Source organism: Lemur catta, chromosome 25 (genome assembly GCF_020740605.2).
Source record: "Lemur catta isolate mLemCat1 chromosome 25, mLemCat1.pri, whole genome shotgun sequence".
NCBI classification, from domain to species: Eukaryota; Metazoa; Chordata; class Mammalia; order Primates; family Lemuridae; genus Lemur; species Lemur catta.
The window spans coordinates 5,848,818-5,866,657 of NC_059152.1; the positions used below are offsets into that span (position 1 = coordinate 5,848,818).

At 42.2% G+C, this 17,840-nt stretch overlaps 1 protein-coding gene across 4 annotated transcripts in view; it reads left to right on the forward strand.

The window, feature by feature from the left end:
- Positions 1-9,672: 9,672 nt before the first annotated feature.
- RGS7 (regulator of G protein signaling 7) overlaps positions 9,673-17,840 on the forward strand; it is a 327,482-nt gene continuing 319,314 nt past the window's right edge. For 3 of the 4 annotated variants that reach the window (XM_045536992.1, XM_045536991.1, XM_045536993.1), the window contains exons 1-2: positions 9,673-9,974; positions 11,024-11,150. In XM_045536992.1, the coding sequence (XP_045392948.1) occupies positions 11,073-11,150 (78 nt within the window). In that variant the 5' untranslated portion in view covers positions 9,673-9,974; positions 11,024-11,072. The remainder of the gene's footprint in view (positions 9,975-11,023; positions 11,151-17,840) is intronic. The other variant, XM_045536990.1, reaches the window with a different exon arrangement.

A 17,840-nucleotide genomic window follows, 5' to 3' on the forward strand; every position in this document is an offset into this window, starting at 1 on the left:
TCAATGTGCAAGAAAATAAACCTTGTATGTTCTTTCAATGCCCTTTTTCAGTAACAGCTTTTACTGTGATGGTAAACAAATCCAAATGTCAATGGCAAATGCCAAGGAACTTTCGCTCATGGGTCTGTGGGGCAACCATGGCTCAGCTGGGTCCAGTGGGGATCAGCTAAACTAGGCTGGGTTCAAGTCAGGTCTGCTCTATGTGTCTCTTTTTCTGGGATCCAAGCTGAGGGAGCAGCAGCTACCTGGCCATGCCCTTCTTAGGACAGATGGTTGGAGCTCCAGAGGGACTAGCAAAAACATATGCTGCTCTAAATCCTTTCCTTGTGATTGGCACCCTCTCATTTCTACTCACATACCATTGGTCAAAGCAAGTCACATGGCCCAATGAAGAGTCAATGGGGTGGAGAAGCATATTCCTCCCACAGGGTGGTCAGGGGAATGAGTATTTGATGGCTAATGATGCTGCTTATTAACTTAGTATGGGCTTATAAACTATATACCCTGTATTTTTACTTACTGCACCTTGGAGATATTTGTATGTCAGTATATCAACACCTTTTAAAAAAAATTTATAAATATACAGCATTCCATTTTATGGGCATCCCTTATGTAATTAATCAGTTTTTTTATTGATGGAAATTTTAATTATTTCTAGCACTCTGCTATTACAAACATTACTGCAATGAGTACTCTCATACATACATCATTTTGTCTTCTATCTCTTCCAGTAGTCAGAGTGACTTTGAGCACATTTACCATTCTCATTGTTCTTCTCCAGTTTCACTGAGTCACTCCCTCAGTGAATACCTACTGTACCCTGCTGTGTGCCTGGCACTGGTCTAGGCACTGGGTATACAGTAAGGGTGCACCAAGTAGTGAACAAATCTCTATGTTCATGGATCTTGCATCACAGAGGTAGAGTCAGAGTGTAAATGAATGATTTATGTCCTTGGCACGTGGCAGTCAGAATGTTTTAGACACATCTGCACAGAGCAATTCTGTGACAGACCCACTTTCTAACACCTCCATTCATTTGGTCTACACTTCTCCACCACTATATTTCTAGCAAAGCAGCTTGTGATTGCGTTATCTGTTGGGGGTAGATGTGGGCTCTTTTTGAACAATACTGAGTTTGCTTTCAACTACAAGTAAAAACCCTGCCGAAAAATGTTTCATTTGAACTGGTGCTCACTCATATCTTGTCCATCTTGTACTTAACGCTAATTCAACCCTCTCCTATTGTCTTATTCTGTTCCAGCTCCTGTAATAAAATACCATAGAGCGAGTGGCTTATAAACAACAAACATTTATTTCTCACAGTTCTGGAGGCTGGAAAGTCCAAGATCAGCCAGTGTCCAGTGGCTCACTTCTTGGTTCACAGATGGCCATCTTTTTGCTGTGATCTTATGTGATGGAAGGGTTGCAAGGGAGCTCTCTGGGGATTCTTTTGTAAGAGCAGTAACCCCATTCATGAGGGCTCCACCCTTATGACCTAATCACCTCCCAAAGGTCTCACCTCCTTATATTAATACTATCACTTTGGGAGTTAGGATTTCAACATATGAATTCTGGGGGGGACACAAACATTAAGACCATTGCACCTACCCAAGTATAAGGCTTATCATGTAGCCTTGCTGAACTTCATCTTTTTTGGCTCAGCCCATTTTTTCAGCCTTCCCAGACCTCCTTGGGTTCCCATGCCATTATTCAGTGCATTAGCTATTCCTCATAGCTTTGTGCTATTTATAAATTTGATAGGTGGGCTGTTTATTCTCTTGCTTGAGTCACTGTGCCCAGGCGCAAATAAAACAAGGACATTCTGAGGGCAGAACTCTGAATCTTCTCCATGAAGCCTTCTTTTCAGGTGTGTGCTGGTCAATTAATCAGTACTTTTTTGCTAGCCTTATTCAGCCTGTTCTGAGTCCAGTGAACTGTTATTCAAGCCCCTGTTTTACCACGATATTTTCAAAGCCAATGCTAAAGAACCTGTCAAATGCCTTGCTGAAAAATATGTATTGCTTTAATATCGCCCTCATTGGACAGGTTAGAGACCATACTTAAAGAGGAAATGAGGCTAGTCTGGCACAATGTGTGGTTGGTGAACGCTGATTGGCTCAGTGCTCACCACTTTTAAGTGTTCAAAGCTCATCCACTTGCCAATTGGTTAAAGCCCAAACTTTCCAGAATGGGCTGTAGGTTCTTCACAATCTGTCAACAAGTTACTGACCAGCTTCAGGTCCATCGATGTCACTCCCTCTCTTGGAAACCAGCCACACTAAATTTTTGCAGTACAGGAAACTTTAGCCTTTATTCACGCTTCTGTAATTTGGCACGTGTTAGTTATTTCACCCACCTGAAATGCTGTTGTGTTCTTCCTCCTCTTCGTCCATCTGGAAGATTCCTGATCAATTTCTAAAGACCCGGTTAAAATGTCTCCTTTTTGTGGAAAGTGTGCTTGACTCTCATCTCTGTGGTATTTCCTAACGCTTTGTAGGCACATGCACTTCACATGTTGCATTGCAGTGATTTACATGTCTGTGTTTCCTATCACTGTCTGCCATGGGGAAGGTCCGTTCATTGTCAGAGACTACCATATGCCTGGCATGGTGTAGGAGCTTGATAAGCATTTGTCCAATTGCATTGCAGATTTTTCCTATGGACGGGCTCTTGGTGCAAATTCAGTTCATGCATCCATATTCTCCCTCATTTTAGGCAAAGTGGCTCTATTTTGATCTTTTGCTCTTTTTTTCCTCCACCACGAGGATTTCATTTCCAAATCATCTCAGTGGCAATGGCTGGAACTGCTCTGACTGGTGATAACCACCGTTGAGTGCTCTCTTACTATTTCTCCCCTTATCCTGGGTTTCAATTGCCTCTTGGAGAGTAAATGTAAGAGGCACCAGATTTGGAATTTGAAGACCTGGGGGTAAGTCCTGGCTCTAACTCCGGCTCAGTGTGTGAGCTTGAGAAAGTAAATTCACTTCTCCAAAGCCCAGTTTCTTCATTTGCAAGTTGAATGTTATCTCTTCCATTTTTTATTATTTTATTCTAATTATGTCTTCTACCATTTCTAATATGAAGACTGTCCTTTTGGAAACCAAATAGGAGAGGAGTTGCTCTGTGTTTTCCCACCTTCAGGGGTTGTGACCCCATGGATCCAATTGTCCAGCTGCTAGAGCTGTGCTCCCATAAAGCTGCCCCAAGGGATGGCCTGTTACTGCTATGCTCAGCCCCCCTGTGGGGACACTGCCTCTCATCTCTCACTCAGTCATTCTGATCCAGTCACCAGGCTTGTCACCACACTTTGGACAGCACACAGTACTTGTTGGAGGAACGGTTTCAATTATTGTAGCTACAGCTGCTCTAATGTCTGCCTGGCAGAAATGGTGGTTAATTTCTAGGCCACTGCTTCTATCAATATGGCCAGCATGACTGCTACTGGAATGTCTTTCCAAATGCTTCATTTGCCTTGGAATAAAATGATTTTCACAGCAGAGCAAGACAAGGCAGATAATACAAATTTTGTTTTACAGTTAAGGAAACTGAGGCTTAGAATGGTCAAGTCATTTGCTCAGTGTTACCTAGATTTTAAGCAGTGGAGTCAGGGATAAAGCTCAAATGTTTTGCTTGCTCCTTTAGTGGTGTTCCATCACGTAGAAAGGACAGAACAAAGTCTCAACACTTTCTGCCTTCCTTCTCAAACATTACACCACATCTCATTCATAATATGTGCTCAATTAATGACATATTAAAATTGAGTGACTTTGGAAGTACTCTAGATCAGAATTTAAACATTTGAATAGGAAGACAACATTAAACTCATGATAAAGACAAATCTTAGTTTTTACTTCTTTTTTTTCTTCGCCAGCCCTCTGACATTGGTATAGAAGTTCTAATTAGCAGGAAAATGGCCACAAAGTAGACAAAACGATGGTAAAAGTAAAGAATAATTCATTAATGAGGGTATTGTGCTGTAAATAATTGGGAGTTCACTACCAAGAAGAAAGTATCTCTTTAAAACCTGTCATTTGGGGGTAAGATTTCTGAAACCACTTTTCTTTTTTCATTCTGCTTATACTAGTCTTCAATCAATTATCCCATAAAATGTCCATGTAGCATTGGAATCAGCACAATCCCTTTAACATTGTTCTCATCTTTGTGCTTGCCCCGTGTTGCTTAGAATTCTTTCACACAATAAAAGCCTCAAATTAATAAAGTGCTTCTCTTAGAAAATCAAAATGCTTTCTCCACATTGCCATTTAATTAATTCTCAAAGCTTTCCTCTGTAAAGTGGGTGTGTGGTGGGAAACGGAATTATTCTTTCCCTTTATAACACATAGGAAACAGGTTGCAAGGGCAGACCATGTCCATCCACAGTGGAACTTGGTGCTAATTCAGTTCAGTTCAAGGTTGTTGACTGGGTTCTTCCAGTCTACCCAGTGTTTCAAACAAAATCAAGCTCATTGACTTATTCACTTAATAATCAGCACATGATTACTTGGTGCCCACTTTTTGTCAGATCCTGTTCTAGACACTGGGAATATAGCAGTGAACAGGAGAGGAAAAAAATGCCTAACCTCATGGAACTTAAATTTTTCTAGGGGGAGACATACATCAAACATAGTCAACAGGTAAATTATGCAGTAGGTTAGAAGGAGATAAAGGCTCAGAGCAAGAAGGAATGGGAGTGCAGGGGAGGGGTGCATAGATTTACACGAGGTAGTCAGAGTAGACCTCAGTGAGAGGGTGCCATTTGAGTAACGAATTGGAGAAAGAGAGGGAGCAACACCAGAAGGAAGAGCATTCAAGGCAGAGGGAACAGCCAGTGCAAATGTCCTGAGACGGTCACATGCCTGGAATGTTTAAAGAATCCAGGAGGGCAATGTGGCTGCAACAGAGTAAGAGGGAGAAGAGCACAAATTGAGACCAGATGTGGCAGCGGAGTGTTCATGTAAGGCCATGTTGGCATTTTGAAGACGTCTTTCACATTGAGAGACATGGGGTATCTTGGAGGGTTTTAAGTAGAGGAAGAACTCGATCGCACAGGCTGCCATGTTGAGAAGAGACATGGATGAGAAAGGATGTAAGCAGAAAGCCAGTTAGGAGGCCATTGCCTCCATCCAGGGGAGTGTCCATGGTGGCTCAAAGCAGGTGGGATTAGAGGAAGTACTGAGAAGAGAACAGATTAGGCATACGTATTTTAGGTAGAGCCAATAGGATTTGCTGATTGGATTGATGTGAGCTGTGAGAAAAAGAGAGGACTCTTACCTCCTGAACTAGACTGGGAACTTCTTGAGGACAAAAGACACCTATTATATTTCTTTATGTTCTTTATAGAAATGGAAGAATGCTTCATGCACAATAAAGAAATGAATAAGTACTTGTTGAATAAAAAGAAAAGAGGAAAAAAGCAAGTCCACATCAGTAGTTCACAATTTGGGGTTCCTGTACCCCTAGACATTTGCAAAAATAAGCACTATTTCCTGTATTTCAAAAAAATAAAAAAAAATTGACTTTTTTTTTTGTTTTTCAAGGTAAGACTGCTAAAACTAAAAACAAACCCAAAAACCTTTAAATGTCTTTCTTTGGGCTGGAATTACATTATCTTGGCAAGGTAACAGGTCTTTTCTCTGCTATTCAGAAGTTCTATCTGGGATGCAAAATGGATATATTATAATTTACAATTTAATTTGTTTGACAAAAATATCATGAAATATAAGGTATAGTAAAATAGATTTTGGATGATGATGGTTGGAAATCTTACATTTACATGATTTTGAAAGGAACAGGAAAAAAACAACAATATCTATGTTTTTTTTTTCTTGTTTACAAAATATTGTCCCAATTACATGTGCGAGAATCACACGAGAACATATTAAATCTTATCATGTGTTTTTGGAGATGATCTAGTCTAATTCCCTTAGTTTATATTTGAAAAATGTGAGTCCTAGAAACATTGTGATAAGCATAATGTTTCCAGAGTTGTCTGATAAGGCTTTACAATAGCAGTAGAGAAAAATGGTGAAATATGTTCTTGCTTGAATCTTCCTCCTTGATATATATGTGCCTGGCAACAGTAATTAGCCATGAACAATCTTGAGTCATAACTGCCCAGAGAGCATGTGAGAATTAGGTGTGTGGAGGGAGGACAGATGAGAGAGAGAATAGAATGAGAGGCATCTTGGTGGAAGAACAGTAGATTTTTAAACTCATACCGTTGCTAGGAGGCATTTGTGCATAATTTTTTCACGGGGCTTTAGAGTCACACAGAGGCATATTTGAATTCAGGTTCTGATATTCAGAAGGTATATGACCACAGCCAAGTTTTCTAACTTCGACATTAGTTTCCTTACATACTTTATAGGGTAAATTTTGTCAGCTATTGTGAGACTATTTTTAATGTGTTTAGGGATAGCAGGAATTTGATACATGGTAGTTTTATTACTAGTAATTTTCTCAATGGGTTTCAGTATTTCTTGCTTTTGTGCTTTCATAGAAACCCTTTCGCCCACCATATCCACAGGTAGATACCCTGTCAGTCCTTGAAGAGCCCAGTTTGAATGTTAACCTCTTTCCTTCAGTTAGCTCACATACCGTCTATCATTCAATTTTGCACTGACATGTAGCTATTTGTTTTAAGGTCTTATCTCCTTAAGTTGGATTTCCTGTGGAATACTGAAAAGAATCTGGAAGACTTAGATCTGTCATGGAAGAAAACCACAGTAAGTATAATGGGATCAAGGAGGTATTATAAGAATAAAAACTTACGCTATTGAAGCTGTAAAGGTGATTTTCCACAAGAGGGGATTGACAGATCTGAAGAGTCACTGCTAGACCCCCTGAGGTCCCTGTGTGTGGGGGGCAGGTCAGAGTTTACAGGGAAATCTGGGAAGCCAGGCACTTCCAGGTGTGAGAGTGGGGCCTTGAAGGTGAGCTGGAAGGAAATTCAATGGAAAACTGTTGCCTGTGTCTGGCTATTGCCTCTTTAACTCCATGGTAAGGCCCTTGGGATGGGGGTGTGGCTACTGTTGGTCAGCTGGGCTGGAAATTTGGAAGATCTGGGTGTGAAGTAGGGAAGTAGGGGACTGCCAGGACATGCTAGAACACTCTGGGACTCTGCATGGGTTACTACGTCAAACTACAAAGACCTTCAGGGAGGAATAGGTGCTATTTCACTGTGTTTCCCAAATCTTGCATGAGTACCTCTCTTGGCCAACTGTACTCACACGCATACAGACAAAGGAATGCCATTGCTGCTAATCAGGTTGATGCAGCACAAACCACCACAACCATTATTGGCTACGTTGGTATCAGGCAATTTACTTAACCATTCTGATCCTTTCCTTCCCTATTGGTGTATTGATGTAAAAGAAATTATAACTATTATAACAATTACAACTAACTATGTATGGTCGTTAGTAGGGATTAAATGAGATAATAATGTAAAAAATCCATTACAAAATACAAAATAACTGATAAGACTGCTGTTATTAGGTATGTCCATTCATTTAGTTAATGTATGTTTACTGTGCATCTACTGTGGGCCAGCAACTATCCTATGCCTGGGACCCATAGCAGTGAACTACATAGACAATATCCCTGTTATCATAAAGATAATGATTCAGATATATATTATATATTCAAGTGGAGATGTAAAATAAGCAGTTGACAAATGGAATTTCAGAGGATAAGTCCTGGTTAAAAGTATACATTTGGGAGTGATTAGTATTTAGGTAGCATTGAAAGGTATGAACCTGAATTAGCTCACTTATGGAGTGCATGTAAATGGAAAGAAGATGAGGCTCAAAGTCTGAGATCTGAGGCAGAATCTGGGGGTCAGTAAGATAAAGAAGAATAAGCAGTGAGGCTGAGAAAAAGCACCAGTGATGTAGAAAGAGAAATAATAGACAGTGGTGTCCAGGTAGGTAGACGTCAAAAGTTTTTGAGAAAGTGAAAGGGATCAACTTCTGCTGAAAAGTCAGTTCATATGATAATTGGCCAGTGGTTTAGCAACCCAGAGGTCATTGCCAGAGTGGAGTGGGCATAAGACAGAATGAGAAGAAAAGAAGTTCTTGGTGTAAAGGGAAGCAGAAAAATAGGGTGGTAATAAGTGGAAAGTGTGTCAAGGGAGATTTTATATATATACATATATATTTGTGTGTGTGTGTGTCCTGTTAGTTTTGCTGATGTGAATGACCCATCAGTGCTGTGCTTGGGTAGGGCTCCCTGTCAGGATAGACCCTTTACCGAGAGATACAAGGGAGAAATCCTGCTTCATTCAGGCAGTTCCCTCTTAAGACGAAAATGGTCCAACTGAGTGAGCATGCTCAGTTCTATTTCCAAATCCATTAATCCAAGTTATGTCACCTTCCCAGGAGTAGACTGAGCAAAGGGGAAGAGAGAGGTTCAAGGAGAAGAAGTCGGTTTCAGCTACAGCAAGAATGTTTAGGAAACATTCAGAGAAATCGGAAGCGAAGGGAATTTTGCTAAAGAAGAGGGCGCAATGCAAAGAGCTGGGGAATTGGGGAAGAGTGGGAGATGGGTCCGACTAGGGCGTGTGGGAAGCAGTTTGGGTTTGATCTTTGTCCTGTAGTATTTGGAACAGGGGCTTGGTTGGATAAATATTTGTTCCTTGAGAGAAACCAGACAGAGCCTGCGTGGGTGGGGGGAAATGCACTGGGCCCCCTCCTTGAATAGCAGCCTGATGCCGGATTAGGTGTGCTCTGCTTTGGCTCAGGGGTTAGAGAGGGGCTTGGTGTCATTGTCGTCTACCTCCCTCCCTCTCCTCCACATCTTGCCCAGCGGAGAATGGAAAACCACCTCAAATATTTACAGCTTCCCAACACTGCCCCTGAAAGCCAGAGACACATGTGGCTTTCTTTAATAGTGGCAAAAGTGATTTTTCTCCTTCACATCGTTCTAATTCTCACAGAAGACTTTGTGGCACCAACCTGAAGAATGACCCGAGGGATGGGCACTGCGGATGCTCTGTGACAACTGCTAGAGGATGAGGTAGTGGGCAAGAGCAGAGTTCCTCGGGGCACCTTCTGGAGGAGCCAGGCATTGGGGACGTTCCTTCAGTTTCACAAGTGGCAAGCTTTTCACCCCGGGTTGGCAGCCTCCCAATCGTTTCCCCTTTCTCCAACTTCGGAGGAAGCTGTGAAAGCCGCAGGCGAATGAGGCTGAATGAATCATTTGGTCCTGGCCGTTCCTTTCAGTCCTAGGATGTCTCAGTGTCTCTCTACTCTGTTCTTTAAGCATAATAATAATCAGTCACCTGCTTCGCTGGTGCTGGCAGCGCAGTCTTCAGGCACGTGATGGAACCTGCTGGATGCATGGGCCCCCTCCCTCCATGCCCCCGTCGTCCACCCCCCACTCAGCGCCGAAGCCCTCCCTCCCTTTCCGGCTCACACTGGGCGTTAAGCTCCGGTCTGGCCAGGCCGGAGCGGCGCGTACACCCGGGCGCTGTGCGGGAGCGCGTGCCGGCCGCGCGGGGCAGGGCTGCAGCCTCCCCGGGGGCGAAAGGGCGGGGAGGCCCGGGCGGCCCGCGCGGTGTGGCGGCGGCGGCCGAGCCGAGCCCATCCGAGCCGGCACCTTCGGACGCCCCTGTCCCACGTGACTGTCCCCTCCTCCCGCCTCCCAGTCGCGCGCACGGGCCGGGCGTCTCGCCTCCCGCGCGCGCTCGGCTGGTCCTGGTCCCCGGGAGGAGAAGCGGAGGAGGAGGGACGAGCCGGCGAGGCGGCCCAGGGGAGCGGGCGCGAGCGGCGGCTGCCGGAGCCGCCTGTGCACGGGCGGCGGCGAGGGTGGCGATCGCCCGAGCGGCGAGAGCCGGGGCGGCGCGGAATCCGCATCCGCCGCGAGTGTGATGAAGCTGCCCTACCTCGCTGCTCCGCTTGCCGCCAGCTGACAGCGCCTGTACCCAGCCCGCTCGGGAGGGGAGACGCCGCGGGGCCGTGACCTTGGCGGAGGAGGTAAATAGGCGAGGCGGGCGGGGAGGAGGCAGCGCCACCCGGAGCTCTCCCGGCCCCCGGCCCGCACCCAGCCCTCGCTGAGCGCAGCGGGAGCGTCCGTGGGCGCAGGGCGGCCGCCCCCGGGACCCCGCGCCGGGGCTGGGCTGCGGGCTCCGAGCGCTCGGCGCGGTCCCCGGCGCCGAAACTGCTGCCCGGAGCCGGCGGCGGCCGCCGCGGCGGGGCACAGGCTCGCCTGCCATTTGCTGCCGCCGCGAGCGCCAGGCGAGGGGCGCTGGGGCTCGCCTGGTTTCGCCTCTTTGGCTGGTGGCTTTGAGGCTTCTGCGGTTAGGTTTTCACCCCTGGTGACCTAGGTAGTTGCCTGGAGGTGCGACCTCCCAACCGTTCTTGTTGCCGGGACATATTCTGGTGCCTTCTTGCAAGGTTGGGCAGGGTTACCTCCTGACTCCGAAGCGGAGTGGGGTGACAGGAGAGGAGCCTGACAGCGCAGGCAGGTGAAAGTAGGCGAACATACACTCTGGCTCTGTGGGGGAGACGCAGGGGAACGAAGAGCAAACACATGTGCTGGAGAATGACACTGGGAATGGGCCTCTTGGATGCGCCTGCATGTGGGAAACCTGACAGATACCAGGAGAAAGTGTGCTGCCCACCCCCTCCGGGTGTCGCCTTTCCGCCCTTTTGGGAAAACATCATCAAGTGGAGATGCAAGTATTGGGGGAAAAAGAGAACTCTTTGCACTATGAGAATGGTAACCACGGGTTCCTAAGGTGAGCATCAAGCACTTCTTAACAGGAGTACCCAGAACATGAAGTCAATAGCCAAATGGCTGTATCTACCTGGAAGATTGTAATTTCTTAAAATTCCCTGGGAACATTGTAGGTGTAAATTCATTTTTTCAAATCCAAGTCCTGGTCACTTCCTCCAGCCAGTCCCAGCTTGTGGGCACACTCCGTGTGGGGTGGATGCCGCGAGTGAGGAGGATGAATCAGGGCAGTTAGCCCCTTTAAGCACTACCACTAGGTTCTCACTGGAGTCTCTCTAAACCTTTGCAGGGGAGACTGATAATTCCTGTATCTGAGAGTGGACCAACTTTTGGGTGACATGGCCCAGGGGAATAATTATGGGCAGACCAGCAACGGGGTGGCAGATGAATCACCCAACATGCTGGTGTACAGAAAGGTAAGAATTTCTTCACTTTCTTGGAAAAAAAGGGAAACTTCTGGCTCTCTAAGACTTTTTCCCCCTAAATCAGGGTATATAGCAATTTTGTGGCCTTCTGGATTCCCCAAATCACCGGTGATTGCGTGCTATACGTGAAGATGATCTGACGTTCTCAAATGACACATATGTGTAGAAACACAATGAAGTAAATGAGGCCTCACACTTTCCCTGCTGGTTTTACATAGATTAATCTGTCATGAGCAATCACAGCAAGTTTGGGCATTTCACATATTTTGTTATACATATGATTTAATAGCATCCATAATAATTTTAGAAGCTTTTTTCTTATATTTCCTCTAAACATTTAGGTTATAATAATTACATAAGTGTATCACATTTTGGAAATAAAAATAGACCACTTTCCAGTTATGTGACAAGAGTGAATGTGTCTGTGTGAATGTATGTGATTTCATGATTTTGCTCCTAACTAAACAATGGTAGTTTTTTGTCTTAGCCTAAATTATTTTTTTTACTTGGTGTTATTTTTATTTTGCTTATTGCTATTTATGTTCTAGTGTCATGCTCATTAAATAAATCTCTGTATTCCAGTAGATTTTTTTTTTTGGCCATAAATAGATCTGATAGCTTTATGCATTTAATAGAAGTGCTATCAACAACAAACTTGGAGACATTGAGCCACCATAATAAAGATGCATTTGAATATTGCATGTGCTTTAGAGTGGTTGCTTAGGTAACTTCATTCTGGCTATAATCAACAATGTTACTTAAATTAAGGATGCAGTATTCTTTATTTAACTTATGCACCAATCGTTTCTATTGCATTTTATGGATGACTTTTTTTTAGCATATTATCAGGAGTGCTTGTTGGGCAAGATTTCTTGAGTAAAATGCTAACAATGGTAAAAAGGAAATCATACCTTGAAACTAAAAAAGTTGTGAAAGATTTAGATTAGAGGGAGCCCATTGAAGAGTCCAGGATGAGTTTGCATTTGTTTTTTGTTTGTTTGTTTGTTTGTTTTCAGTAAGAGGATCAGAGCTGATTATGAATAAAGATGAAAGGCTATGTGCTACCTAAACCTCAGTAAATCAAAACTTTTCATCTGTGTAGCCCAGAATCATTCAAAGGTAGTGATGAATATGTGTTTGAGGGAATATTGTTATTGCTTTAATGAGAAGATCCTGGCACAATGCTAGCTGTTGAGTCTCTAGCCTTGCAGAGAGTACTATAGTGTATACCTGTGACTGTAGTTATATGTATCTAGGATAACACAGTGTGATGAAAAAGAAAAACTGGGGATTAGTTGTCTATTTTAGTCTTAGAGCATTCTCACTGCATAAATCGGAAAAATAATCCACTTGAGCTTAGATTATTACTATTGTATGCGTACACTGATTGAAATAACTACATATTTGCCTATTCTATTTAGGGTTGGTTTTGAGAAAAAACATTTTTGGGGGCAGCTAGGTGATTTTCAATGAGTCACCATATTTTCTATTGTTTGGTATGACTGAGTTGTGTAATATACAAGATGTGAGAATTCTGAATTCTGTTTTATGGGTATGTGTAATGTGGAGAGTTGGATTTTTAGATGGAAAATTATAATAGTATTTTTTGTTAGGGCAAACAACTGGATTATTTCTCTGTTTCCCTGGAAAAGATTAAGGGCTGAATAGATCAGACACCTAACTGTTATCTTGATTAGAAATAAACATAATATGACAGCAACCAGTGTGTCTCATTTAGTTAATTATCATGAAAACAAATAAAATCAGAAGACAGTAGTTTTAGAAATAGTTATTTGAGTATTTATTAAATCTGAGCCTCATATTGCTAATTTTGAATTTACTCTACATATTATTGTATAGCAACAAATTGCTATTAATTCTACTTTTAAGTTAACAGACTATGACGATTTCAGGAAGAGAATGTAATACTTTGTTTTTTTAAGCATTATTTTGTTGGTTCAGCTTGGAACTTCTGTGCTACTCCTTTTGCCATCTTTTTTTGGCTCTTTGTGTTTAGGGTTAATGACATATATAATTTATTTTTCAGAAAAAGATTTCCCTGATCAATCATTATTGGAAAAAAGTAACTCAGTAAATTTTACTCATAATGCTTGACTATGGATTACATGTCTTTCCTTTTATTATTTGAACATATTATTTTTTTTACTTTCCTTTTGATATAAATAATAATGTGTAAATAAATGCTAGATAACTTATAAAGAAACACAGTGTCCTTGGTTATCATTTGCTGGTTATAGAGTCAAATGGTCCATGTCTTTCTGCAGGCATGCTGGATGACATCATGGATTTCATAGGACCTTTGTATGTCTATCTCGTATCTTATATGGGTTTTCCACTTAATATCTACTTAGTACAGGTCAAATTTTAATGTGAAGAAGAGCAAAGTAATTGGAGAGGGGTATAACTTGAATACATGTATTCAAATATTTCAACTGCTCCACCTGCATAAAAGAATAAGCACTGTATTATAATGCTTATTAATCGGGAATTCAATCGAAGGCTTAGGAAAGAAGTTCAGTTCCAATAGTACATTGCTGAATAAGAGTGGAGGGAAATGGTAGAGGAATTACCATTATATTGACTCACGTCAATTTTCCACCTCTACTTCACTGTTGAAGCCTTCTAAATTAGCAACATTCACAGTGCCATCACCGTTTCCCCTACTCTCCTACCCACGACACCTCTTGTTTCCTTGCTGCTCAAGATTCTGATAATTTACACACACTCAAGATGTGTATGTGTTGTTTCCATTTTATCTTCACAGGCTATGAATGACACTTAGGAACACTCTTGTGAGGGGTAGGAAACAGTGAGTGGTAACCAAAGTGAAATACTCAGAGAAGCTGGGGTGTGTGAATTTCTTGTGTTTGATGCCTCTCTCCGTCATGATTATCCTCACACAAATTATGTAAGTTCTTCCAAATCATGGAAAAATTCCAGGGATCTTTTTTTCATGGAGAAGTCCATAGTGATTTTATGGAAAATGCACCGTGGATAAAACTGATTCTTCAGGCAGAGTGGATGCCACCCTAGTGAAGGCCACAGGTGACAGTAATGTTGCCTCATAGGCAGGGTTGGTGCCTGGAAGTCAGTCTTATATGGTTGGCAGTAGCTTTTTGGCTTAATATGAGAAGTCTTTATTTGATGTCATAGATATGTTTTAAAAATACGCATGGACAAAGTATTTGCCTTACTAATTCTTCAATTTATAATACTGCCTTTTCATAAGCAGGTGATTAAACTAGAGTGGTTATGTTGTTTGATGTATCTTATTTCAAAACACATAAAATTATGGGGTTTGACCACGTTTATTCCTGGGGCTTGTTTGGCTCCCTTCAGACAGGCCCTAACTAGATTGGAACTAGAAGTCATCAACCTCCTTGAGAAGAGACCCGATTGGCTCCAACAAGCCTTGCATCCAGACCAGCTTCTTGAAGAATCTGTAGCAGTGAGGAGTCAGAACTCAGTATTGTTTTGGGTAGATGGATCTTAAACACTGCTTTCAGTTTTGGTCTGTTTTGGATGAAACCCATTTCTGTGTACCTCTGGCTGAAAAGGACTACCAAGCTAGAACCCAGAGCACAGGGAGACACACTCTAAATCTGGTGTCTGGCCAGCACGCTGCCCACCAGACAGTATATATCACTTTTTTTCCAGACGCTGACATTCTTGCACTTGGAAAACAAAATTTCTAGGGCACGTTGGGGCCAGGGTTTCAAATTGGCTGGAATGCTGGCTTCTCACTAGCAAGAATGCTCAAAAATATGTCCAATAATTTCCGATATCATTGCAGCAGCCATTTATGCTCCAGCTGTCAGAAAAAAAAAAAGAAAATGTTTTCCTGATATGGTGTCTTACTAGAATGCACAGGTTTTTGGAAATAGCAAACTTACCAAGTTCACTGTGCCGCTGGCCTCACCTTCTTCTCACCCCTTTGCCTTTCTCCCATTCTTGTCTTCATTCTACTCTCTGCCCTCCTCTCCTCACTTTTAATTTTCTATAGTTTCTTGCCTTCCATTTGTTTCTTTTTATTTTTTCCTTTTCAAACCAGAAAAGATAAAATTTTCACTAAGATGCTGTTCATTTTAGTTGCAAAGGAAAACACACTGTCTTTTGGAGAAGAGAATAGATAACTGGCCTTGTTTGAATACCTGTGAAGCACAGGCGCTTGGATGAGTCTTTTAAACATGGTAGCACATTGTGGTAGTGCTACAAGGTCAGTATTGATGGCTTAAGACTGCTTCATTCTGGAACAGCAACATGGGGGCACTGGCCTTTCTCCCATGAAGGCAGAATGGGAGCTGACACTCCACTAGGAAGGTCACCTGTGCTTATTGGCTTAACCTAGATGTTGTCATTGAACACTACTTCGGAAGTCATTCTGTTCTGTTTGAGGAAACACCTGCAAGAAAGGGGAGTGGCTTGGTTCATTCTTCAGAAGAGATTGAGCTACAGACATTACTAGTCTCTTAGTGGTGAGGTAGCTGACATTCTCTACATTAACTCAGGGCATTTGGCTTTGCAGAATTGCCAGTCTGGTCAACTCTGAGGGTTCCAACCCCCATAATAAAAACTAATTTTTTTTTTCTTTTTCGAGACAAGGTCTTGCTATGTTGCCCAGGCTGTTCTTGAACTCCTGGGCTCAAGTGATCCTCCCCCCTCAGCCTCCCAAGTAGCTGGGACTACAGGTATGCACCGCTGTGCCCAGATTATCTTTGACATTTTGGAACCTTAGTTACCTTAATCTGTCTAGGTTTACTATGTGTTAGTAGAGAATTTCTACAGGTGACAACAAGACAAAGGCCCCTTAGAAAAGGAAAGAATGTGTATAAATAGATCATCGCAAAAGGCATGGGCCTTTTAAGTCCTCAGATTTTTAAATTAGGGGCTCAGATGGCAGATAGGCACCAAGAGAAATGTCTTACCATGTCTGAAAAATTCTAAAATGGAGTGTCTTCTCTAAATCATATTATTTGAAAGAACCTTTCTGCACCAAGGGATGTTGTCTACTATAAATATGTTCAGACCTGTTTTTCTCTCAGTGACACAAATACTGACATGTTCCCTGAGATAGGATAGAGCCATCATCAATGATATTTCCGTGATGATATTTCTCAATAAGAAGTAGGTAGAAGCATTATATGAGTAATAATTTAATGATGAATTTTGGATAATAATTAACTTGAGTTCTGAGCAGGAAAGCCTTCCAGAGTTGAGCTCTTTCCTCACCAATCATTGCTTGTCAGTGCTATTTGTGGGATTAAAATAAGGATTTGTGGCCTGAATTTTATTTCTTTCATTTCCCACCTCCATTCTCTCTGAATCTAATTGATCAGAGGAAACTGCAAAGGTACAAAAGAGAAGCTCTCTAGGGATTTCATTACCTTCTAATAGCCTTTGTGGTTCTGTTGAGAGATGGAAAACAGGGTATTTTTAGGCCGTGTGGGTGACAGAATGTGATCACTGCAGAGACTACAGAAATATTTTGCATTTGGACAGTTTAGTGACTTAATAAATGTTAAGTCTCCTTGAAAACAGGATTGCAGAAAATAAGCGACACAAACAATTGACCCTTGCTCCCCACTCCACGGCAGTCATGAGGAGGCATTTGAATGTCGGGGTTACAGAGGCTTCTATTCTACAAAATATCAACCTTATTGTAAAATAATTGTAAATGATAGAGTGGTTGCCCAGTTCCTTAGGACACAAAGGCCCCGCTTCTCTCTTCCACTTGCCCACAGCAATATAAAGACCTAACTTGCCTTTTTTTTTTTTTTTTTTAATTCCCTTTGTCTTGTGTCTGACTCAATCAACAAAGGTCTCAGGACATCGGAACTCTAATAGACAACCATGACCTCGATTTTAGCTTCATTGAAATTGCCACCTGGTCTGCACTAGGAAATGTTTTGGCTGAGGGGGGTCTATCTAGAAAGATAAATTGTTATTCTGTCTTCTGAAAAAATACACAAGAAAACGGCAGCTTTGGGAGGTCAGCTGGGTTCTTTAGAAGAAGTCTAGGAGCCTTCTTATTTTTGGTCCTTTCTGGTAATTGCAAGTAAAAGCTTTCTTAGGGAGACAGTGGGCTGAAATGGGAGAAGCATGTGCACTAGAATTGGGTAGTCTCGGATTTACATCTCAGCTCTGATACTGTTTAGTTGAGTGCCTGTGGGTTAATGACATAACTACTTTCATGTCAGTTTCTTTGTTTATAAAATGATGAAAAAAAATGTTTTCTTCATTAGGGCTGTTCAATGATAAAATGAGATAGCCTCGGGAAAGTGTCTCACATGGAACCTAATATGTATTAGGTCCTTGATAAATGCCTGCTGTTATAATTAATATTATTATCTTATTACTATTTAATAAAAATTATTAAACATCTTGTATGTGCCAGGTGGGGTATAATATGTTGTCATATTTTTTGATAGAGGAAAAAAAGTGAACATTTTTACCATCTCCAGTCATATTTTTCTGCTAGTGTAAAGAGGCGGATTCTGTAGGATACTTCGGTCATGCCATTTTTATGACACGATGTCCTGTCTTTTATTTTTTAGCCCCATATAGCTAGCTGCTTCTACTTGTTAATAAGCTCTTCGAAGTCTTGTCATGTATATCTTTGAAGTGTGCACAGTTCCTTGGATATTATGTAAACTACATGAA